Raw genomic sequence first — 25878 nt, forward strand, 5'->3', positions numbered from 1 at the left:
GGACATACCCTCTTCCCAACAGGCGAAAAGCACTTTGAGATGCGGGTGGACAAGTGGGAGCCGCTGGAGCGCGCACCTCCCTCCGCCTCAGTTTCCCCGGGTCCGCCAAAGCCCCGAGCCCGGCACCCAAGCAGGTTCGCCAAAGCCCCGACCCCGGCACCCAAGCAGGTTCACTCCGCCAGCGCCCTCTGCCCGCCCGCGCAGGGGCCTCACCTGGAGCCCACGGCGCCGCAGGAGGCTCGGCTCGTCCATCGCCGGCTAGTCCGCAATGCCCGCTTGCGCCCTGCCCCGCCTCAGCCTGCCAAGCCCCGCCACACCCTGCCGTTGGCCAAACCGGTCAGCTGATGAGGCCTGACCCCGCCCCTCTCCGAGAGCTGGTCTCGAAAGGCCCGCCCCCTTCGGGCGAGTCTGCCCCGCCCTTTCAGGCCCCGCCCCACCCCTAGAGCCTAGAAGTAAACATTTTTCAATGAATCTTCCTAGAAGGGAGAGTTATCCCCATTTTGCAAATGAGGAAACTGAGGCTCAGAAAAGTTAATCCATGTTCCCCGCCCCGGGGGGCACACAACAGGGGTGAGGCGAGTGGGGCACTCATGTCTGTGCAAAATTTAAGAAGCGCCCACAAAAAAAGTCAGTAATGAAGATACACAACATTTTAATACAATAGTTTAAAGATCCGAAACTAATGCAAAAATGCATGATGAGCTAGACATCAACATTTTAAATAAAGACAGGATCAGACTCTACCCTTGCACGACCCTGCCTGCTTGCCTCACTCCAATGCTGGCCCTTGTCCCAATAAAACTTTATTTACAAGAATAGGCGGCCACTGTAGTTACCAGTTTCTTTTTTGAGGATGGCTGCCTTTGCTGAGCGCCAATTGGGCACCCAACTAAGTGCCTCATGAGGACCTCCTCTCACAGGTATCTGATGATAATTGTTCAGCCTGACTTTGCAGAAGGGAAAGGGAGGCTGGGAAAAGCCCAAAGTCCCAAGATGGCACCCATATTCTCTCTTTCACTGGGACTTCCACTGTCTCTGCAGCTGCAGGGTCCCTTGGTTACCAACTGTTCGACCTGGACATTAGAGTATGTTCTCAGATTGGAGGGAACCCTAGCTAAGGTCTCCGGCTAATCGCCTGTGAGGTACAGTAGTGTCCCACCAAGTTATGGTGGCCAGATTGAGCACATAAAAATACAGGACTCCAAGGCCAAATTTGTTTTTCTCACACACGTTTTGAAATTGACATGTAATTTACCTACCATAAAATTCACCTTTTTAAAGTGTACAATACTGTGGTTTTTAAACATATTCACAGAGATGTGCAATCATCACCACTATCTAATTCCGGAACACTTTCATCACCCCCAAAAGAAACCCTATACCACTGAGCAGTCACTCTCCATTCTCCCTCCCCCAGTCCCTGTTAAAGACCAATCTTTCTGTCTCTGTGGATCTGCCTGTCCTGGACATTTCACATAAATGAAATCATACAACATGTGGCCTTTTGCGTCTGGCTTCTTTCACTCAGTAAGACGTTTTCAAGATTCATTCTCGTTGCAGCAAATGCCACTACTTCATTCCTTTTAATGGCTGAATAATATTTCATTGCATGGATAGACACATTTTGTTTACTCATTCATCCATTAATGGGCATTTGAGTTTTCCCACTTTTTGGCTATTGTGAAGAGTGCTTCTGTGAACATTCATGTACAAGTTTTTGTATGGACATATGCTTTCGATTCTCTTGGGTATATACCTAGGAGTGGAATTCCTGGGTCCTATGGTAACTCTACATTTAAATATTCTCAAAAACTACCAGACCGTTTTCCAAAGCAGCCACTGTTATGGGTTGAATTGCGTTCTCCCAAAATTCATAAGTTGAAATCCTCACCCCCAGTACCTCGGAATGTGATTGTATTTGGAGATAAGTCCTTTAAAGAGGTAATTAAAGTAAAATGAGGTCATGTGGGTAGATCCAAATCCAATATGACTGGTGTCTTTATAAGAGGAGATTAGTATACAAACGTGTACAAGGGAAGACCATGTGAAGATACAGGGAAAAGATACCATCTTCAAGCCGTGGAGAGAGACCCTGGAAGAAATCAAACCTGCCGACACCTTGATCTTGGACTTCTAGCCTCCAAAACTATAATAAAGTAAATTTCTGTTGTTGAAATCACTCAGTCTGTGATACTTTGTTATGGCAGCCCTACCAAACTAATACAGACACCTGGTTAAATTTAATTTCAGATAAACAATGAATACTTTTTCAGTATATATCCTGTGCAATAACTGGGACATAGATATACTAAAAAGCTATGTGTTATTTATCTGAAATTCTAATTTAACTGAGTGTTGTGTGTTTTATCTGATAACCCTACACTAAATGGACTTCAGCTGGAGCTTGCATACCCCAGGTGATGGTAAGCTCACACCCTACCATGGCCAACTTTCTGTCTCTGGCTAGTTCTGCCTAAAAGTTCTGTAATCCAGGCTGGGGTGGACATGTGACCTAGAGTCATTATCCATCTCAGCCACTGTGATTGGTTAAAGATGGAGATGTGACTCAAGCTCAGCCAATAAGAGTCTTCCCTGGGACTTTGACTGGAACCCTGAGGAAACAGAGGTTCCCTGTACCAGAGGTGGTTGGGCTGGACAGATGGGGAGCTGCTGGAGGGGAAGGCACCAGAGCGGTCTCAAAAGCCCATGATCTATCTGCAGAACTTCTTCCCAGAACTCCTTCCCAAATGACCTCTTCAAAGGGCAACAGGGAGCATTTATTGACTGACCGACTGGAGGACTGACTGAATGCAATTTTTCCACGGTGAACACCTATCCTTCAAAATCCACTTCAAATTCTCTTTGAGAAGCATCAGAGAACATTTATTGAATGAATAAATAGATTTTTTTTCTTGCCAACTTCTACACATCCAGCAAAACCCTCCTCAAATATCTCCATGAGGGGTATCAGGGAGTGTAATCAGAGAGTGAATGAAGGAGTTCTTTTCTTGGTAACCTATGTCTTCTTTTTTAAAAAAATAAATATATATATTTATTTATTTTTAAAATTTTATTTATTTATTTTTGGATGTGTTGGGTCTTCATTATGGTGCACGGGCTTCTCATTGCGGTGGCTTCTCATTGTGGAGCACGGGCTTCAGTAGTTGTGGCTCGCGGGCTCTAGAGTGCAGGCTCAGTGGTTGTGGCACACGGGCTTAGTTGCTCTGGGACATGTGGGATCTTCCCGGACCAGGGATCAAACCTGTGTCCCCTGCATTGGCAGATGGATTCTTAACCACTGCACCACCAGGGAAGTCCCACCTATGTATTCTTTTTTTGTGGGGTGGGGGTGGGGCCCCACACTGCGCGGCACGCAGGATCTTAGTTCCCCGACCAGGGATCGAGCCCCTGCCACCTGCAGTGGAGGTGCAGAGTCTTAGCCGCTGGACCGCCAGGGAAGTCCCCCTATGTATTCTTTTTTAAAAAATTGAATTATAATTGACCTACAACATTACGTTAGTTCCAGATGCACAATATATAGATTTGATATTTCTATATCTTACAAAATGATCACCACTATGTATTCTTTAAAACATCCTCAGTTGATTCTCTGGAGGCCTCAGAAAGTCCTGGTTGAGTGAATGAAAAATGTTCTTATTGGTGAAAAATGTTCTTATTAATAAATGTGTTTGTTAAATGAACTCATGGATTTTCTCCTTGCCAACTCCTACTCATCCTTCAAGATCCTCCTTAGATGCCCCTCAGGGGCACCAGGTCTCTTGACCACATGGAGAGAAGCTCAGCCCTTCTCGGGCTAAAGGTCACTACCCGCCGTTCCCACAGAAAGCGGAAGCTGAGGGGGTGGGGAAGTTCTGTGGTTCCTCCCATTACCATTTCCTGGGGAGGGGGGCCTATGACCCTATCCTTCCTGCCTCCCCCTCCCCCCAGTTTGTGGGGTATCTGAAAGTGGGACAGCTCTGGGGACATATCCCAGTTGTGCTTCTAGGGCAGCTGAGAGGGCTTCCTGGAGTAGGTGGCAGGCAGGCCAAGAGAGGTGGGTGTACAAAGATTTGGCACGGGGAAGGTGGGCTGCAGTGAACCTCAAGGAGAGCTTCCAACTGTGACCTCAAAAAGGGTAGAAACAACACCTCACAAGTGGCTGGAATCCTACTCACATTCCTGCCATAGCTCCTTGGGAAAAAGCTCTTGCGAAAAAGCCCAGCCCTTCAGCCCAGCACTCAAGGCCCTGGCCCCCCCGACCATTTTCATCTCTCCCATGGAGCCCCAGACCTGCCACGTTCATCTTGGTGTTCCCCAAATCATGTCCCCCGAACTTTTGCCTCTTCTGTCACCTCTGCCGGTAATGCCCTTCAATTCTACAAAGCCAGTTCAAGACCTCCCTACTCTGGGAAACCCTCCCTGGTCCCCTGCAGGGCCCCCTTAACCTCTGCCCCTCCCTGCACCCAGCCCCTGACCTCAAGGAGCTGGGGGCATCTGTGTCCAGCCCTGCCCCACCCACCTTGATGTTTTTCCAGTGACTGCTCTAACTTTGGGGGGATGGGAAAGAGGTGTGACAAGAGCAGAGGCCACTGAGAGCCCCCAAAGAATGACAAATCATACTGGCTGTCTGGTGGGCAGCAACCCTCTTTTATCCACACTCTAGCCCATTTGCACATGGGGAAGCTGAGGCCTGGGAGGCCCAACTTTTGGGAGGGGGGTTGGTGGGAGGTAGGGAGTAGCCCTGGAGCATGGGCTTTACTCTGGAAGGTGCAAAGCTCAGCCCCACTGTGGGGGGCGTCCTGCCTCAGGGTTTGCATCCATGTTTTCACCTCTAGCTGGGGCCCTGAGTGGTCTGGGTGTCTCTGGACTCAGTTTCTCCATCTGCGAAATGGGGCACCTGAGGTAGGGGTCTCAGGATCATTGAGAGGGGGGCCATGGGTTTACCCCTATCTCCAGTGGTCCCTTCTATCTTTACATTTCTCTCCATTTTATGTCTCTGTCTCTCTCTGTCTCTGACCCTCCCCCAGGCCTCAAACCGACTCCGCCCCCTGGCCTGGCCTGGGCCCTGCTGCCTGTGAAGACTGCTCTGTGCAGGGTCACAGGGTCCCCGTCCCCACTGTGCCAGGCCTAGAACACTGCCTCTTTGTTCCGATGGCTCTGACTTCATGGCCTGCTGGGCGCCTGACCCTGGCCAGCCCAGCTGCCCCTCAGGACTGGCTCTCAGAGAAAGGGCTTCCTCCTGGCCTCTTGGGCCTCAGCTTCCCCAGATGCTTTCCCTCAGGAGAGACCCTTACCCTGTTCTTTGCCCACCTGGGCTCCGAGAACGTTTTTTTTTAGGTGAAAATCACATAACATAAAATTAACCATTTTAATATATACAGTTCAGTGACATTTAGAATATTCACTATATGGTACAACAATTGCCTCTGTCTAGCTCCAAAACATTTTCAGCACCTCAAAATGCAGCCCCATCCCCATGAGTAGTCACTCCCCATTCCCCTCCCCCAGCCCCTGACAACCACTAATCTACCTTCTGTCTCTGTGGATTTGCCTGTTCCAGACATTTCATATACATAGAATCATACAACATATGGGCTGCTGTGTCTGACTTTTTTCACTCAGCCTGTTGTTTTGGAGGTTCATCCACTTTGTAGCATGAATCAGCTCTTCTCCATGGACATTTTGGGCCTTTGCTGACAGTGGGGAGAGAGGGTCAGAAACTGAGACCCACCCCCCCCGCCCCCCAACCTCTCCACCTCTGGCTGAGAAAAAGACACAGAAAAAAGACAAAGTTGAGTCTAAAGGAAGCAAGGAGACTCTTCCAGACCTGGAACCCAGGGTGCCCTGAGGCTGGAGTTCGGGAAATGGGGAGGTGGACATTTTCGGAGGGCCCAGCCTACAGCAAGCACTTCATAACAATTTATTGGGAGAGTGAACTCTGACGTCTGAAGACCCTGGCCTCTCATTTAGCTCCTAAGTCTCAGAAGTGGGCCAGAGAGGGCTGGAGACCTGGCCAAGGGCACAGAGCCCCAGGCCACCCATGGGGCTCTCACCCAGTGTCCAGCTTCAGTCTGGGGCCAGCAGAGAAGACCCCCCGGACCTGGGGCTCAGGGTCCAGAGCTCGGGTGTGTTTGTGGTCTGAATGAGGCCACCACCCACAGGCTGACTTCCTGGGTTTCTCTTTTAGTTTGACTTGCTCTGGGAGGGGCCATGACACATAACTTTTTTTTTTTCTTTTTAGTTTTTCTTGCTAAGCTTTAATGTGTTCCTGGGTGAGGACTGGGTGGCTGGGGCCTCTCCAGCAGCACAGAAGCTCGTCTGGGGCTGCCGCCCTCTTCGAGGACCGGATGGGGCAACGGGTGACCAGGCTGGTCCTCCTCCTTCTCCTCCTGCTCCCGCGGCAGGGCGGTGAGTCCCCTACCCTGGAGTCACGGCTCTTCTTGCCGGGGCGGGGGGGCTGTGTGTGTGTATGTGGAGGGCTGTGGACCCGGGTCCCAGGGTTGTTTCTGTGTCTCTGTGCCTCAGTCTTTCCCTCTGTCAAATGTGAGCTGGATAATCATGGATTCTGATGTCAGACTTGGGCATCTCCCCTCTGGTCTTAATTTTGTCTTCTGTGGAGTGGGCTGAAGCTCTGAATCTTTCCCACATCCCAGAGTTTAATGAGAAATAGCTAAGGAAGGGATAAAGACCAAGTATATATATAATATACATATATATAAAATATAGTGTTATGTACCCAGTGTATGTAATATACATACTCTCTCTCCATCTTGTGGAATCGAATGGGAAGGGACCCAGCCCCCAGCGGATGACTAGGTTTGGACTCTCATCCCAGCTCTGCTGTTGCATGACCTTGGGCAACTTCTTTGTGCCTCAGTTTCCCTCTCTGTAAACTGGAGATCAGCAAGGTTTCAGGGCTTTTAGAGGTCAGGCAGGGCTGGAGACCAGCAAAAGGGAGAGGTACAGGGGACCCTGGATTGCTTTAGAGGAACGGCCCGAGAGCTGGATGGGTGGGTGGATGGATGGATGTGTGTATGTATGGATAGATGAGGGGGTGGGAGGATGGATGAATGGATGGATGGGTGGGTGGGTGGAAAGATGGATGGCTGAATAGATGAGTGGATGGGTGGATGGACAGATGGATGGATTTATGGATGGATGGATGGATAGGAAGGTGGATGGGTTGGTGGGTGCAAGGATGGGAAAGTGGGCAGGTGCATGGATGGTCACTGGGCAAGCCCCCTCCCCTGCAGTGAAAGGCTGAGACTGTCATTATCTCTTCATTGCCTTTGCAGCTGAAGCCTGTGGCACCATGGGGTGCTGTTTTCAGGACCCGCCGTATCCGGATGCAGAGTCAGGTCTGGGGCAGTTCCCCATCGTGGGAGGAAGGGGTTGTACTGGACTCTGACTGACCCATCCCTAGCGGCCACTCCCTCAGCTCCCTCCTGCCCAGCCAAAGGCGGGTCTCGGGAGCCCCAACCCGACAGCCTGATGGCCTGTCCTCACCAAACTCAGGTGTCCTGGAGCAGTCACCTCTGTAAGCCTCATCTGCTCCCTAACAGGGTCGCAGGACTGGTGTCTGTGTCCATCCTGATTGGTCAGCATGTGGGGCTAAGCAGCTGTTAAACATTTTGAAGTTGCTCCGAGGCAAGCATTGCTGGAACATTCATGCTTGTAACAAACTCACTAATCTGCCACTGGGCAAGGCGTTTCATCTATTCTTTTGCTCAAGAAATATTTACCAAGCACGTACTACGTGCAGACACAGTTCTAGACATGAAGGAGTCAGCTGCGAGCCCAGCTGTCCTCCTGGGGTCACAGCCTAGCGCAGGAGGTGGACAAGAGGCACACAAATGCATATCCTGCATACAATGACGTGCTATGAAAAAAAACAGAGCAGGGTGAGGGATGGAGAGGGAGGGGGCTGCTTCAAATAGCCTAGTGCTTGAGGAGGTGACACAGAAGGAGAAATTGGAATGTCAAGATCTGGGGCAAGGACATTTCAGGCAGAGGGCATAGCACATGCAAAGGTCCTGAGGTAGGAGTGAGCCTGGTGTGTTTGAGGACCAGTGAGGAGGCTGAAGTGGCTGGAGGAGGAGGTGCAAGGGAGATGGCAGGAGACATGCGGGAAGGGCACAGGAAGGTGCTGGAAGTCACAGCCTGTTTAGGCTGAGGTGACACCGGATTGCATACGTGTCACAAAGATTCCTCCCTGGGGTGTGTCAGTTTGGGGACCCCGCCCCCTCCCACTCTAGTCTGTTCTCAAACCTCCAGGCTTAGCTTCGGGCCCCCGGGACCTAAACTGCTACCGGATACTCAGCAATGCTGGTTATGAATGTTCCTGGGAATATGAGGGCCCTGTAGCTGGGGTCAGCCACTTCCTGAGATGCTGGTGAGAATCCTGCCCTTGCTCCTGACCCCCTGCCTCTACTCTCAGATGTATGACCTCGGCAGTGTCTTTGCCTCTTCCTGGGCCTCAGTTTCTCCTGTCAGAAGGGAGGGTTGGGGATCTGTGTTGTGGGGTCAGCATGGGTGGGTATCCAGTTTGGGTGGCAGTTAGGATCCCTGTGGTCCTTCCTTCATCCTCACCCTGTGACTTATTCATCCATCTATTCATTTCTTCCTTCTCTCATCCATCTATTCATTTCTTCCTTCTCTCTGTGGCAGCCCACGTTAGGAGATTCTGGGATCCTCCAAATCCCTTAGTCCCAAGTTGATCCCTAAGAAACCCCCAGGCTGGGGAGCGGGAGTAAAAGGGGAAGAAAAGGATACTGGGATGTGATGCACATCATCTGCTGTGGCCGCTGAGACTCAGTACCAACACCCTCCTTCCCACAGCCTCAAGCCTGGGCGCTGCTGCTACTTTGCCGCGGGCTCAGCCACCAAGCTGCAGTTCTCCGACCAGGATGGCATACCCGTGCTCCACGCTGTCACTCTCTGGGTGGAATCCCGGGCTGCCAACTGGACAGAGAAGTCCCCCAACATTACCCTGAACCTCTACAGCTCAGGTCAGCACCCTGTTCTCCTCCTCCCCACTACTACTTCCTCACCCAGAGAAGCCTCTGGTCCCCAAGCCTAGACCTGGGGGAATTCTGAGTCCCTGGCAAGGGACTGGATACTGCCAGCTGTTTTTACATCCAACACTGTCATGTGACCTGGCAGAGTCATTCATGGTCCCCTTACTGATCCCCTACTGATGAACATTTAGGTAGCTTCCAGTTTCTCCTTGATACTGTAATGTGGCCAAGACCCTGTTGGGTCTTATAATTTTTTTTTTTTTTTTTTTTTTTTGATGCATTGGGTCGTCATTGCTGTGTGCGGGCTTCCTCTAGTTGCAGAGTGTAGGGGCTACTCTTCCTTGCGGCGCTCGGGCTGCTCATTGCGGTGGCTTCTCTTGTTGTGGAGCACGGGCTCTAGGTGCGCAGGCTTGAGTAGTTGCAGCACACGGGCTCAGTAGTTGTGGCTCGCAGGCTCTAGAACACAGGCTCTGTAGTTGTGGCACACGGGCTTAGTTGCTCTGCGGCATGTGGGATCTTCCCGGGCCAGGGATCGGACCCGTGTCCCCTGCATTGGCAGGCGGATTCTTAACCACTGTGCCACCAGGGAAGTCCCCCGTGTTCGGTCTTTAAAATCTGTTTTCACAAATCAATAACATACACTTAGTTTATACTCGTTGAACTGCTACCGTGTGCCATGCTCAGTCATAGGGGACGTGGGCAAGGCCAATGGAGGTCACAGCACAGGGCTGGGACAAGGGTGAGATGAATTAGGCACGCTCCTTGGCCACAAAATGTTATGGGGGTGCCAAAAAACCTCAATAGTCATTATAAACCATATCATGATGCAACTTTTCTTTTTGAATATTTATTTATGTACTTATTTGGCTGTGCCGGCTCTTAGTTGTGGCATGCAGGATCTTTGTTGCCACATGAGGGTTCTTTGTTGCAGAATGCGGGATCTTTTAGTTGCAGCATGTGGGATCTTTTAGTTGCGGCATGCGAACTCTTAGTTGCAGCATGCATGTGGGATCTAGTTCTCTGACCAGGGATCGAACCCAGGTCCCCTGAATTGGGAGTGTGGAGTACTGACCACTGGACCATCATGGGAAGTCCCATGATGCAACATTGTTAAAAAATCAATATTAATGAAAAAAAAAAAAAAAAGCCATGACAAATCAAATATCAGATTTTTTTTTGGCCGCGCTGCATGGCACGCGGGATCTTACTTCCCTGACCAGGGATTGAACCCACACCCCCTGCAGTGGAAGTGCAGAATCCTAACCACTGGACCGCCAGGGAATTCCCCAGAACTTCAAATAAAGACAGGATCTGACCCTGTATTTGTACAACCTTGCCTCACTCTCCTCACCCTAATCCCAACCCTGTCCCTGCCTTCATGGAGCCCAGATTCATGTAGGGTGATGGACAAGGCATGATCATTACACATGATGAGATACTGCTGGGAGGTCAGGGAGGGCTCCAGCTCAAGGATGAAAAAGATCCAGTAGGAATAAAGATGGGGAAGTGTGGATACAGCAAGACAGAGGATACAGCAAGTGCAAAGACCCTGAGCTAGAATCAGGCACAGTATGACCGAGGTGCAGAAAGCATGACAGATGTCTCTCCTCAGGCCAGGCTTCTTGAAGTGAGGTTACAAAGTTAGTAAGATTTCCCTAATAGTCCTTCAGAAAAAAATAGAATCAGTTAATTACCCTCTCATCAGCAATTTACAAAAGTGCCTGTCTCACCACAGCCTTGCCAGCAATGTGCATTAATATTTTAAAGACACCTTTACTAATAGGATCCTGTGTATAAATCTTAACTCTTTGACCCATAGAACCCCAGGCTTAGATGGGACCTGTAGAGGTGTCCCTGATTCAAATTTTGGGAGCTTGGTGGGTTACTCTGGGCCAGGAGGATCATGGGAAGATTTTCCAGAATTTTCAGGACCAACAGCTCACACACATGACGGCTTCCCCTTCCCACCCCCAACTCTGCTTCCAGTTAAATACGACCCTCCTCCAGGAAACATCAAGGTGTCCAGGTCAGCGGGGCAGCTGCTCATGAAGTGGGAGACCCCAGCCCACCAGGATGGTGCTGAGGTACAGTTCCGGCACCGGACACCTGGCAGCCCGTGGAAGTTGGTGAGTTTATTCCCCAGATCAGGGGTTTGCACAGGCACAGGGTACCCTCACACCTCTTCCATCAGTTCTGCAATCTCTGTATCTATCACCCTTCCCACCTGGCCTCCACTCTTGACCCATGTTTAGCCTCTGGGTCTCTCTGACATGAAGATCTGATTGTGATCTCCCTTGCTCACACACCCTCCATGGCTCCTCACTACCCTCAGTAAGGCATCCTTATCTTCAGCTGGCCCTAGGTTCCCTCACTTGCCTCATGCTTCCTCTGGCCCCTTTTTGAATGGCCATCATTCTTTGCCCATGGCCTGGATTTCCAGCCTCTTTGCCTTGGTATATGCAGTTCCTTCCACCTGCATGCCCTCCTCTCCATCTGAGCACATGTGAATCCAACCCACCTTCAGGGTCCAGCTCAAGGGCTGCCTCTTTCAGGAAACTACCTTTCCACCATTCCTCCCTCCCTCCCTCCTTTCCTTTTTTTTTTTTTTTTTTAGGCCATGCTGTGTGGCGTGCGGGGTCTTAGTTCCCCAACCAGGGACTGTACCCTTGTCCGCTGCATTGGGAGCACAGAGTCTTAACTGGACCGCCAGGGAAGTCCCTCCTTTTTTTTTTTTTTTTTTTTAAATTTTATTTATTTATTTATTTATGGCTGTGCTGGGTCTTCGTCTCTGTGCGAGGGCTCTCCCCAGTTGTGGCAAGCGGGGGCCACTCTTCATCGCGGTGCGCGGGCCTCTCACTATCGCGGCCTCTCTTGTTGCGGAGCACAGGCTCCAGACGCGCAGGCTCAGCAATTGTGGCTCATGGGCCCAGTTGCTCCGCGGCATGAGGGATCTTCCCAGACCAGGGCTCGAACCTGTGTCCCCTGCATTGGCAGGCAGATTCTCAACCACTGCGCCACCAGGGAAGCCCTGTCCCTCCTTTTTTAATTCAGATGTAACTGACATACAAAATTATATTAATTTCAAGTGTACAACATGATTTGATATTTGTATACATTGTGAAATCATCACCACAATAAGTCTGTTTAACATCCGTCACCACACAGGCATGTTCCAGATTTTGCTTCTTGTAATGAGAACTTTTAAGATCTACTCTCTTAGCAACTTTCAGACAATACAGTTCAGTATTGTTAACTATAGTCACCATGCTGTACATTACATCCCCAGGACTTATTTATTTTATATTGATAACTTTGTACCTTTTGACCACCTTCACCCATTTCGCCCACCCGCTATCCCTCACCTCAGGCAACCACTACTCTGTTCTCTGTATCTATGAGTTTGGTTTTTTGTTCGTTTTAAATTCACTTGTAAGTGAGATCATACAATATTTGTCTTTCTCTGTCAGACTTATTTCACTCAACATAATGCCGTCAAGGACTATCCATGTTGCAAATGGCAGGATTTCCTTCTTTTTATGGCTAAATAATATTCCATTGATACATGTACCATATTTTCTTTATCCATTCATCCATCGATGGACACTAAGATTGCTTTCACATCTTGGCTGCTGTAAATAATGCTGCAGTGAACATGAAGGTGCATGTATCTTTTCCAGTTAGTGTTTTGCTTTTCTTTGGATAAGTACTCAGAAGTGGTATTGCTGGATGATATGGTAGCTCTATTTTTAATATTTTGAGGAACTTGCACTCTGTTTTCCATAGTGGCTGCTGCAATTTACGTCCCCACCAACAGTGCACAGCGTTCCCTTTTCTCCACATCCTCGCCAACAATTGTTATCTCTCGTCTTTTTGATGATAACCATTCTGACAGGTGTGAGATGAGATCTCACTGTGGTTTTGATTTGCATTTCCCTGATGATTAGTGATGTTAAACACATTTTCACGTATCTATTGGCCATCTGTATGTCTTCTTTGGACCTTCATTCATTCTTCAGCTACTCTATTCTCCCCTCTGTCCCCTGCAGGCAGGGCAAGCCTAGGCTTGCAAGAAACCTCAGCCCTGACCAAGTCCCCAGGGAGTTTGGGAGAGACAGAGACCCCCCCCCCCAGCTTCTGAATTGTGGTGTCTCCCCCTCCCTCAGCCTGGGAGCATCTTGAGTCCAGGGAGTTGCCTCAGTTTCGGCCCCATCTTCCCTCCAAATGTTGTGCCCCTCCCTGAGCCTCAGTTTTCCCATCAAGTGAATGGGTTCGGATCAGTCAGAGGCAGGTGACATGGGACTCCCGTTGGGGAGGGACATCTCTTTACTTTTTATCTCCAGCCCCCTAACACACTCTTCAGTGGACCCTCTCAGCCCCCCTTTGCAGATGAGAAAACTGAGGCTCAGGATGTCCAGGGACCTCTCAGCATCAGCCGGGGAGTGTGGGGCTAGCTGGCTCCTAAACTTGCCTCTCCTCATCCATGACACCACAGACAGATAGGTTTTGTCTCTTAAAATATATATTTAGGAAGTTATAAAAATATAATTTTGCCTCCTAAAATAATTATTTTATTTTATTTTATTTTTTAATTTTTGGCCTCGACACACGGCTTGTGGGATCTTAGTTCTCTGACCAGGGATTGAACCCGGGCCCCGGAAGTGAAAGTGCCAAGTCCTAACCACTGGACTGCAAGGAAATTCCCCCAAATAATTCTTTAAAAAAAAAAAAAAAACTTTTTTATTTTGGAATAATCTTAGATTTTCAGAAAAGTTACAAAGAAGTACATAGAACCTTCACCCAGCTTCCCCACAGGTTAATGGCTTTCATTGCCAAGTCCGTCTGTCACTGGTCCCTTGCAATGAACTAAATTCCAGAGTTTATTTGGACTATCACCCGCTTTTCCAAGAATGTTCTCTTTCTGTTCTCAGATCCAATCCAGGGTTCCATGTTGCATTTAGCAAAATAATTGTTGAAAATTTCAAAAGAGCTAGAATTTTCAACACCCAAATGTAAAACAATGTATAAATATGGTCTTGTTTTAGGGCGACTGTGGACGTCAGGATGATGCTGACTTCGGTGAGAATAATAGTGACAACGACAGCAGTAGCAAGTTAGCATTAATTAGGCACCCACTGTGTGCTAGGCCCAGTGTTAAATTCTCTGTAGGCTTGTTTGCGCCTCCCTGTAGTTCAGTATTGGATTATTCCCATTTCACAGGTGAGGAAACAAAGGCTTGGGCTTGTGAAGCCTTTGGCCAAGTTCACATCCCTAGTAGGTGGCCTTGCTGAGACTTGAACTCCAAACAGTAGAAGAAGTGGGTGATCCTTGAGGCCCCAAGAGCACAGGACCTGGCCTATTCTGGCTGTGTCCCCAGGGTCCGGCACATGATTAGCTCTCAATAAGTGCTTGTACACAGTTGACACTCAATAAGTGCATGTACACAGTTGGAACTTAATATGTGCATGATGGCTAAGTGACCAGTGCCAAGCCCTGGGTGCTCCTGGCTTTGGGACAGCCCCTTTGCTTGATGTTTGATCTGCTTCTCCCCAGAGTCATGCCTCTGCCCCTTGGAGATGGACACGGCCCAGGAATTCCAGCTGCGGCGACGGCTGAGGCCAGGGGTCCCCGGAGGTCTCTGGAGCAGCTGGAGCAGGCCTGTGTGCATCCCCCCCGGTGAGAGCACCCTGGACCACAGGAAGGGAGACAGGCGTTAGAAAGATGGTAGTGGTATTAGAAATAAGGTGGTGAGTGTTAGCAATAACGTGATGGATGTTAGAAATAAGGCTGCTGAAGAAATTAGGGGAAATTAGTGCAAGGTGGCAGGGCAGTGGGCAAGTTTCACTTTGTAAAATGTGGCAAATCCGTAATAAAAAGAAAACATTTATCAGTCTTTCTCTCCTTCCAATTAGTCTGGTGGGTTTTGTTCTTTGAAAGCCGAACAAGGAGTCGATGGGTGCAAGTGGCTGTGTCGTGAAGGCAGATTTTCCCAAATGATACAGGAAGCTGGAGCCAGGGCAGCTCCAGAGTGGAGACGTGGCCCCAGGTGGGGGTGGGAGGGAGAGATGGGGGGGGGTGACTGTCAACATTTGTCCCTCTACCCTTTGAGCTGGAGCTGCCTCCTGCCCACCCAAGTGCATATCTGCTGGGAAACAACTCCGACGGCTGTTTTCAGATTTTTTTTTTTTTAATTGTAGTAAAAAAAGACATAATATAAAATTTGCCATTTTAACCATTTTTAGCCAGTTGCATTAAGTATATTCACACTGTTGTGGAGTGGATCTCCATGTTTGCAGATTTTGAAGACTACTTAACGACCCATGGAATCCTGTGTTTCATGGGAGGGAAGGAAAAGGTCCCAGGTCCCCATCCAGGGTCTGCAGGACGTTGTGAGCAAGGGCCCCACCCCCAGTGTCACTGTCTTGCTGTCTCATTGCAGAACCCCCCCCACAGGCCAAGGTGAGGTTCTCCGTGGAGCAGCTCCGCCCGGATGGGAGGAGGCAGGTGACCTTGCATGAGCAGGTAATGGGAACATCGCAGGCCTGTGGGGTGGCCTGAGGACAGAGAGAAGGAGACAAGAGGCTGGAGTGGAAGTGTTTAAAAGGAGGGAGATGAGTCGTGGAGGTGGTAGGGACTGGAAGGACTGTGGGTTGAACTCTGAAGGTAATGGGGAGCCATGGAGGGTGTGTGAGCAGAGGAAGGATATGGCTGGACTCAGGTGTTCACAGGCTCCCTCTGGCAGCCATTGGGGGAGCAGATTTTGGGGAGCTCACGTGGAAGCTGGAAGGCCAGGAGGGGGTTGACTGTGCTGGTCTGGATGGGCGATGATTTTTTTGAAGTCCCCCAAACAACTCATTAAGTACAGTCGAATGAACCCATCTTCCAGAGGAGGAAACTGAGGCGCAGAGGGGAAATCCCCTGCCTGAGTCTGGGCAAACTCACCATACATTTCAACCCCTGGCTTCACCATAATTGATTCAGCCAGGTCCCCAGTGGACTGGCATGATAAAGCTGTAGTGAAGCTCCTTCTCTTCCTAGGTTTCCTATAATTTGAATTCCTTTTCTTAGGAAAAATTTCCAGGCTCGAGGTAACTGGGTCCAAAGACGGAAATATTTTTTTCCTCTGGCTTTCAGTGGGTTTTGCCAAATTATTCCCCCCTCCCCCTAAACCAATGAGCAGTGGATGTGTCGGTTTCCCAGCAGCCTTGCCAGCACTGAGGTTTACTATTTTTTAAAAATGTTCACATATGTCATCAGCTGTGGCCCGTGCATGAGCCTGTGCTCGTGGGCAGCATCCTGATGTCAACCCACAGGGACGACGTGCATGTTCAGGTCCCCATAAACCATCTCTCACACTCACAACAGCTGCCCCAGCTGGAGCTTCCGGAAGGCTGCCTCGGGCCCGACTCGGGCATGGAGGTGACCTACCATGTCCACCTGCATATGCTGTCCTGCCCATGTAAGGCCAAGGCCACGAGGACTCTGCGCCTGCAGAAAAAGCTCATCCTCTCGGGTGCCGCCTATGACCTGACTGTCGTTTCCCGGAATCGCTTTGGCCCCGGTCCCAACCAGACATGGCACATTCCTGCCTACACCCACTCAGGTACCTTTGGCTGGGCAGTGGGGGGGCCCCTTGGAGCTGAGCACGTACTCTGAGCCTCAGCTAGACTAGGGTGAAGCAAGTGAGGCACAAAAATGTAATGGGGTGTCTAATTTAGGAGAGTGTAAAGTCAGTATTCAAAATGCATAGCATTAAAAAATGCATAGCGTTATAGTGTAATAGTTAAAAAAATTCTCACTGGCAAACTGTGGCCCAGACCAAACACTTGTTTTTGTAAATAAAGTTTTATTGGGACCAGGGCCAAGATCAGGGTGTGGCAAGAAAGGCAGGGTCGGGCAAATACAGGGTTGATCCTGTCTTTATTTAAAATCTAGACATTTTGCTCATTTTATATACATGTATACATATATTAAATATATACATATATTTATACACAATGAAAAAATCAATAGCGATGATGTGGATAAAAGGGGACCTTCATACACTGTTGACAGGAATGTGAATTGGTGCAGCCACTATGGAAAACAGTATGGAGATTCCTCAGAAAATTAAGACTAGAACTACCATATGATCCAGCAATTCCACTTCTGGGTATTTATCCAAAGAAAAAGAAAACATAATTGGAAAAGATATATGCACCCCTATGTTCATTGCAGCGTTATTCACAATAGCCAAGATGTGGAAACAACCTAAGTGCCCATCAATGGATGAATGGATAAAAAAGATGTGGTACATGTATACAATGAAATACTACTCAGCCATAAAAAAGAATGAAATGTTGCCATTTGAGACAACATGCGTGGACCTTGAGGATATTATGCTTAGTGAAACAATTCAGCTGGAGAAAGACAAATACCCTATGATTTCACTCAGATGTGGAATATAAAAACCAACCAACCAACCAAACAAACAAACAACTGAATAAATAAATGGACAAACCAAAACTAATACATAGATATAGAGAACAGATTAGTGGTTACCAGAGGGGAAGAGGCAGGGGGAGGGGAGGGGTAAAGGGGATCAACCGTATGGTGACAGATGGAAACTAAATTTTTCATGGTGAGCACACAGTAGGGTATTCAGAAGTCCAAATATAATGTTGTACACATGAAACATTTTTATTATTATAATATTGTAAACCAGTGTTACCTCAAAAAAATAAATCTAAAATTTAAAAATTAAGGTTTATATGTATGTATATAAACATATGTATTTTTTTGAGGTGAAGTTCACATATCAGAATGAACCATTTTAACAAGTACAATTTGGTGCATTAATTACATTCACAATGTTGTGCAACCATCACCTCTGTCTAGTTCCAGAACCTTTTCATCACGCCCAAAAGGAGACCCCGTCCCCCTTAGCAGTCACTCCCCATCCCCCTCCCCCAACCCCTGACAACCACCAATCTGCTTTCTGTCTCTGTGGATTTGCCTGCTCTGGACATTTCATAGAAATTAATCATATACTATGTGACCTTTTGTGTCTGGCTTCTTTCACTCAGCCTGATGTCTTCAAGATTCATCCACATTGTAGCGTGCATCAGTGCTTCATTCCTTTTTATGGCTGAGTAATATTCCACTGTGTGGATGGGCCCCATTTTGTTTATCTGTTTTTCCACTGACGGACATCTGAGCTGTTTCCATTGTTTGGCAACCATGAATAGTACTCAGTACATACTTTTAGGTTCGTTTTGATTTTTTTGAAAAATATTGCATTAGAAGAGTGTTGATCTTGGTGATTGAGTTCTTTGGCGCCTCCTTAATTTCATGCCCGAGATTAGTGCCCTGCTCGCTTCACCTTAGTCCTGATCTTGCTGAGCACCCAGCTGGTCTGTTATGATCATGCCCATTTCAGAGATGAGATGACTGAGGCTCAGACAGATGAAGCCACTTGCCAGGGTGGCACAGCAGCAAGTCGGTCAGCTCCTGGTCTGGTTTGGGTCATGACCTCGCTATGTGACCTTGGGCTGGTGGCTCTCCGGCTTCGAGCCTCAGTTTTTATATCATTGGGATGATCATGGTCCCACTTTGTGGGAAAGTGGCGCCTGTAAAATGCTCGGCACTGGCCTGGCGCATACAGTCGGAACTCAATAAGTGATAGTTATTGTCCTTAGAATTGGAAGCAGTACCCACCTCTCAGGTTGGTACAGGTGCCCTTGCTGTAGGGAGTGGGAGAGATGAGCCCAGGGGGCTGAGTGGGTCTGTCCTCGGGGCTCTGAGCTCTGGTCCAGCTGGGAGGCTCCTCCTCCACCACAGCCACCCACCGCTGGGCAAGGTGGGTGGTGGGTGGCCAGGCATCTGCTGGACCAGGAGATGCCCACTAGCCTGACAGGGTAGTAGTGGCAGCATAGGGAGCACTGATTGTGGTCATCCTGGCAGGGAACCCACAGTCAGGCTGGGGGAGGACCCGATTCATTCAAACAGCCCTTGCTGTCCCCTCTGTGCTCAGCCCCCATCCTGGCAGCCCCCAGCGTAGGGAGACAGAGCCAGATACAGACACTCCTGGCCCTGGGGGGTTAGAGCTTGTCAAGAGGGTGGGATGGGGCTATAGGAGCCTTGGGCTGTGGGCGGAGCATGAGGCAGCTATTCTGACGTGCCTCCCTTGTCTTCTTCCAGAACCAGGGGTTCTGAATATCAGTACCGGAGCCAACAGGACCACCATGCATTGGCCAGCCCGGGCCCAGGGCATGACGTACTGCATTGAGTGGCAGCCCCAGGGCCAGGACGAGAGCCTTGCCACCTGCACCCTGACGGCACCCCAGGACCGGGACCCTGCTGGAATGGGTACCGTAATATCGGTTGCCCTGCATCCTCCATTAGAGCTCCTGGTCAGCGCAAACCTACAGGCATCGTCCGTGTGGGGTGTCTGAGGCCCAGAGAGGTCTTGCCACTTGCTCAAGGTTACACAGAGGTGGGGACAGGCCAAGACAGACCCTCCCACTCATGCAGGTCTGGAGCTTCCTGCTGGGATCCTGAGGTGTCAGTGCTCAGCCCTGGGAAGGTTGCACCCCAGCGGGTAATAAGTCTCACGTCCCAGGGTGTTTGTTAAACATTCACCTGTGCCAGGAAAGGTGGCAGCTAGCAAGATGCAGGTGGCAAATTAATGAGGCCTCTGGAGGGAAAGGGAGGGTGCCAAATGGCCCAAGTAGCCTCTCACTCTCTGACGTGGTCTTGGCCAGGGCCCCAGGAAGCCTCGGCCTCAGCCTGGCCCTCAAAGAGCTCCCAGCCAGGGGAGACAGAGCTGGATGCAGACACCCCGGTGCCATAGAGTAGGAGCTGTGCTGGAGGGGGTGGGGATGGGTTGGGAAGGGGCATGAGGACGGAATCCTGGAGGAGGGGACATTGGTGCAAGGGCTTTGAAGCATGGGTAGGAGTGCTCTAAGAGTTCCTGGCAGATGGCACAGGTGCGGAGGTGGGGACACAATCTATTTACTGGTCTGGCCCTCGCTAATCCTTCTAGCAACGCACAGCTTGAGCCAAGGATCTGGGGCAATGTGGCAGAAGGAGTGTTACCGCATCACTATCTTTGCCTCTGCACACCCAGAGAAGCCCACCTCGTGGTCCACCGTCTTGTCCACCTACCACTTTGGAGGCAATGGTGAGTGGCCCAAACCTGCAGGGTGGTCTCCCCAGGGGACTCGGCAGTGTCCTTGGGTATCAGGAAGGGGGAATACCATTTAGAGGCACCTACTGCATATCAGGCCCTGGCCAGAAGCCAGACACATAGAAGTCAGCTCAGTCAACTCTTAAGATACCCCGAGAGGCATTGCCCCATTTTACAGTAAGGAAACTGAGGCTCAGAGAGGGGAAGTGATGACACCAAGAGTGGTGGAACTGAGATACAAACCCAGACCCAGCTGACTCTGTGGCCAAGGTTCCCTGGGTCTCCGGACAGTAGCAGACTGGGCAGGCAGGAAGTACTCAACCAGCACCCTTGGAGCTGACTGTGGTAAAGGATGTTGGTTGCAGCCTCAGAGGCCGGGAGCCCACAACATGTGTCTGTAAAGAAACTCAGCCAGGATTCAGTGTCTGTGGACTGGACACCATCTCTGCTGAGCACCTGCCCCGGCGTCCTGAAGGAGTACGTTGTGCGCTGCCAGGATGAGGCCAGCAACCAAGTATCCGGTAGGTGAGGCAGCACAGGCCTGGCTGGGGGAGGAAGGGCTCTGGGCTTGAGTTCTGCCTTGTTGTGTGACCCTGGGCACCTCACTGTCCCTCTCTGGGCCTTGGTTTTCACACCCATGGAACAATAGAGTTGGACTCAAGGGTCTTGACTGGCCCTTTAGACGGCAACTCCCATGGAACGGGGATGACTGTCTCCATTCCACAGATGGGGAAACTGAGGCCTGGAGAGGGATTCACCTGCCCAAAGGTTAAACAAGCTTGGATTTGAGCTCCGTTAGGTGCCCCTTCCTGCCCTGTAGGAGGGAAAGAAATGAGGATGTACAGGGCAGGTCTCACCAGGGCTGGAACTTCCTGTCATTTCCCACATTGGGAGCCTCAGCCTCCCCACTGGGTAACATAGCCTTGCGAGAATACAGCCTCGCCCATCCACCTCCTGCAGCAACAGGCCAGGCCGCCAAGACCATGGGTTTATATCCTGCCTTCCCTCCTCGAGCCCAGCACAGGGGCGGGAGAGGGGGGAGGGGGGGAGGAGGTGGAGGGGGGTGGAACGGGGGCTGCTCCGGCATCAGACATAGACATTCTGCCATCAGCTTGGTCACCCTCCGTTGTTTAGAGGGGATAAATGAGGCCAAATGGGAGTCGGTGACTTGTTCACAGTGGCACAGCTGGAAGCAGCCCATTTGCTGAAAACCAGTTGGCCAAAAGTCAAATTGCTGAGGATGTATGCACCAAATGCCCATTTGGCCAAATGTACCAACTTCCCTGAAATTTCTTTTGAAGAATATTCCTCTTGAATATTTACAATGAATATGGATTTAGGGTTCTAGGAATTTTTCTTCTGTATGACAGCCAACAACTGTATTCTCATTTTAGAGAATTTTATGGGGTGCTTTATTTTTTAAAAGTCATTCAATTTCACAGACACTTGCTGAGATCCTACTTTGTGCTGAGGTGCTGGGGACACTCGGGGAACAACTTAGACAAAGTTAACCCTGACCTTGTCCCTAAAGATAGGAAAGAGGTGAGGGAGGAAACCATGTAGTTATCTGGCGAAAGGGTGAGCCAGGCCAGGGAAACAGCCAGTGCAAAGGCCCTGAGGTTTGGGATTGAACCTGGTGACTTTTAGGGAGCTCTGAGGAGAAGGCAGATGCGGCTGGAATGGAGTGGGCTAGGAGCGAGTGAAGGGCAAATTGGTCAGAATTTGAGAAAAAACAGCATTATTCACTGAATATTTTGATGAAGAATATTTTCCAAATAAGCTTGATGTGAATGGGGGCATTCAGGGAAGATTATTCAGCAAAATGTCTGTGAGCCCCCACTCCCACCCCCAGGGTGGAGCCCAGAGTAAAGGGGGTTTAGGGACCCACGCTGCCTCCCGCACACAGAGCTGTCAGTGAAAGCCACAGAGACCCAGATCACCCTCCAGGGCCTGCGGGCTGCCACAGCCTACAAGGTGCAGGTTCGAGCAGACACAGCCAAGTGGCGGGGAGCCTGGAGCCAGCCCCTGCGCTTCACCATCGGTGAGTGAGGGAGCGGGCCTGGGTACTTACCCAGCATGCACTGCCCCATCCCACATGTCGGCAAGCAGTCCCGCCCTGACCCTCCATCCTTCCATGGCTCCCCATGCATCCCTCTCAGGAGAAAGTCGCAGGCTGACCTGCTCCCAACTTCTTCACCTCCGCTGCAGCTTCCCCTCATGAACCTTCTCTCACACTGCCTTTCCCTTGCAGCCCTCTCTGTCTGGAATGTTTGGTCTCCTTGTCAAACTCCTATTCATCCTTCAAAACTCAGCCCAAAAGCTCTCTCCTCCAGGAAGCCTTCCAGGCTTCCTTCTGGGTACCACCCCACTGCCCCTCCTACCTGGCCTGATGCCTTGGGAGTGGGTGGGGGTGTCTGTGTGGGCTCTGCCTCCCCCAGCCTTGGGGCTCCTGGGGAGAGGAAGGGAGCAGGGGGGCTATTTATTGAATGAATGAATGAATATGAATGAATGAGTATCTCATCACAAACATAAGGAGGTGGGCTGCATTGTCTTGGGGGTGTGTGGCAGTGAGAGATTTGGAGACCAAATGATCCCTGTTCCTGCCACGGTCCCTGCCTGTTGTTCTTCTTGTGAAATCTGGTCCCAAGAGAACCAGTGAGTCAGACTGGGTGTGCGGTGTGCTGGTCTGGGTCCAGGGGAGCAACCTCACAGGCCCTACCTGCAGGCTCTTGGAGCTACAGTGTCCTGAGCACTTATTGTGTGCCAGGGCTTTATCCTATAGTCACAGGGCAGGCGGGGTCCCACTTCACAGAGGAGGAAACTGAGGCACAGAGGGATTCACAGTATGCCAGGGTCAGCAGTGAGTTGATGGAGGGCCCGCCCCTCCCACTCCCTCCTCAATGAGAAGCAGGAGGTGGCTCTCCCCCAGCCCAAGCTCTTCTGCTTCCAGAAGTCCAGGTTTCTGAGTTGTCCAATTTGTCCATCTTCCTCACATCTTTGGGGAGCTTCGTGAGCATCCTTCTCCTGGGAATCTTTGGGTACCTCGGCTTGAACAGGTAACTTGCACCCCTTCCCCCGAGATGATCTGTAATAGAGATAGTAAGAATAGTAATAACTGCTCACCCCAAGTAGGTTTTTATGTCCACTTTTGAGATGAGGAAACTGAGGCCCAGATAGTCAGGCCCAGGCATCCAGCAGTGGGGACAGTGCTGGGATTTCAATCCGGGTCTGTCAGTCTCCCGTACCCCTGACCCCTTAGCCACATCCTCACTCCCCTTATTATAACCTAATGGAGATGAAAAAAATAAGTCAGAACAATTAAAAAGTAAGAACGAACAGAAGCACTGACCAGTTCTCCTCCCTCCCCAGGGCTGTAAGGCACCTGTGCCCACCCCTGCCCACACCTTGTGCCAGCACTGCCGTTGAGTTCTCTGGCAGCCAGGGGAAGCAGGTAAGGGCCCCCTTTCTAATTCCAGGTCTCGTTTATTGGGTCCATATCTGGACCAGGGCTCTGAAGAGTAATGGCCATGCATTAACTCATTTTACTTTCCCCCAACCCACTGGTGCAAGAACTCCAAAAGCCTGCCCAATTTTATAGACAGGCAAATAGAAACCCAAAGGGGAACCTCGTGTGGGTCATTTACTAGTAGCAGAAACAGAACTGAAGTGACTTCCACAAAGGAACCTGATGGAAAAAAATTCCAGAGTGGTGGGCTTCAGGCATGGCTGGATCCAGGAACTAGGACTCTATCTCTTTGTGGTGCTATCCTCCCTGCAGGCTTCTATCTCAGGCAGGCTCAGCCTTCCCCCTGTGGAATCAGGGTATCCATTTTTCCCATTAACTGGAGCAGAATTCTGGGACATCACTGATTGGCCCACCTTGGGTCATATGCCCATTCCTTAGCCTATCACTAGAACCAGGGGGTAGGAATGTTCTGATTGACTGGGCCAGGATCACATGCCGATGGCAAGAGCTGGCGTGGGGCTACTGCCCTGCCCAACCACATCAACTAAGAGAGAAGGGGCAATTTTCCAAAGAGAAATGGGGGGACCTTCCAACTGATCTTTGAATTGGTCTCGGGTTTTAGAGAATTAAGCCAGAAGGGACCTGGTCCACTCCATCCTTGTGTGGATGAGAAATAGGGCCCTGCCCACAGCCTTGACCCCACCGTCCCTCTCCAGGTTTGGCAGTGGACCAGCCCGGCAGACTTCCCGGAGGAGGTGTCCCAGCAAGAGGCCCTGGTGGTGAACATATCCTGGGACAAAGGAGAGCGAGCTGACATGGACACAGCTGGGCTTCTCAAGGAGAAGATGGAGCTGCCTCTGGGTGCCCCTGAGCCAGCCCTGGACACGGAGCTGCCCTTGAAGGACAGGAAATGGGTGCAGGGATGCCCTGAGGCTGGGACTCTGGGGCCTGGCTGGCAGGACAGTCTGGAAGACAGCCCTGCCCAGGCAGCTGGACTCCCGCTGCTCCTGGGAGACCTAAGGCAGAGCCCCAAATTCTGTTCCCAGGGAGAAACAGAAACATCTGCCTCCTCTTACAGATAGGAAGACCAATGATCGCAATCACGACAGCTGGTTATTAAGTGCTTATTGCATACCCAGCCTGTTCTTTCCAGACACGTGATGCCCTGAATCCCCATAACCGCCTTGAGGTACCTGACTGTCTTATTAACCTATTTCAATAAGCCTCAGTGAGGTTCAGAGAGGGTGAGTGGCTGGCCTGTGGCCACACAACACAGGCAGGAGTCTAACCCAGGCGGAGTGACTCAGACCCCATCCCCACTGCCCAGGCTCTGGCGTCAGTGCCCCCCACCAACACCCACTCTGTCCAGCACTGGTTGCCACATGTCCTGTGGCGGGAACCCTAGAAACCGCCATGAAATGGGAGCTGCTACTCAGGGCCAGGGCCTGGCATCCACGGAGCAGGGCGCTGTTGGCCTGTTGGGGGTGTGTGGGATAGACTGGAGGGGGGCCCAAAGGGTCTCAGGCTGATCCCAGGGTCTTGGGCTGGGCATTCTGTCCCAGAAGCATTGGATGGGGAATCTGGGCGCAGAGTTCCTGGCTGCATTGCAGGGTCTCCAGGCTTGGAGGATCTAGGTGTGAGGAAAAGAATGGGGGCTCTAAGCATTCTGAGGGGGGCATTGGCCCTCCCTGGCCTCAGACTCTTCCCCTGTAAAATGGGGGTGAAAAAATAAAATAAAATAAAAATAAAGTGGAAATGCGGCTGCTGCTGTCACTATGGCTCATTACAAAGCCGCCCATCAGTTCTGGAGGTACTTGGAGAAGTCGGGGGTGCTGGACACGCTGACCAGGGTATTGGTAGTCTTATATGAAGAACCAGAGAAACCTAATAGTGCTTTGGATTTTTTAAAACATTGCTTAGGAGCTGCTACCCCAGAAAATCTAGAAATAGAGCTGCTTCGCCTAGAATTGGCAGAAATGGAAGAGAAATATGAAGCTATTGTAGAAGAAAATAAAAAACTGAAAACAAAGGAGAAAGTTCAGTAAACTTATGGTGGAGAGGAAGAAAATACCTTACTATAAGCCACAACATCTTTGGGAAGATGTAGATTATTGCATATCAATTATTGGTGCAGTGCAGTTATGAATGGGATTTAAATTTTAGCTTCCCAGTAATTTTAAAGGTTTATATAAAAAGTTTTCATTAGGTTTGATTGTATTAAATATTAAAAA

At 50.2% G+C, this 25878-nt stretch overlaps 1 protein-coding gene across 2 annotated transcripts; it reads left to right on the forward strand.

Annotated features, from left to right (window-relative positions):
* Positions 1-6260: 6260 nt before the first annotated feature.
* On the forward strand, positions 6261-25343 carry IL12RB1 (interleukin 12 receptor subunit beta 1). Of its 2 annotated transcripts, none has more exons than XM_059919743.1 (16): positions 6261-6408; positions 7296-7358; positions 8275-8392; positions 8839-9008; positions 11004-11143; positions 14060-14093; positions 14568-14690; positions 15454-15536; positions 16380-16617; positions 19194-19361; positions 20038-20175; positions 20547-20702; positions 22088-22222; positions 23090-23237; positions 23551-23632; positions 24364-25343. In XM_059919743.1, the coding sequence occupies exons 1-16, from the start codon at positions 6261-6263 to the stop codon at positions 24727-24729; spliced, it is 2310 nt and encodes a 769-aa protein (XP_059775726.1). In that variant the 3' UTR covers positions 24730-25343. The 2 variants fall into 2 exon arrangements, with proteins under 2 accessions (XP_059775726.1, XP_059775727.1); XM_059919744.1 differs by having other exon boundaries at positions 6294-6408; positions 23132-23237.
* The last annotated feature ends 535 nt before the right edge of the window (positions 25344-25878 follow it).

The sequence above is a fragment of the Balaenoptera ricei genome, chromosome 3 (assembly GCF_028023285.1).
Source record: "Balaenoptera ricei isolate mBalRic1 chromosome 3, mBalRic1.hap2, whole genome shotgun sequence".
Taxonomy (NCBI): domain Eukaryota; kingdom Metazoa; phylum Chordata; class Mammalia; order Artiodactyla; family Balaenopteridae; genus Balaenoptera; species Balaenoptera ricei.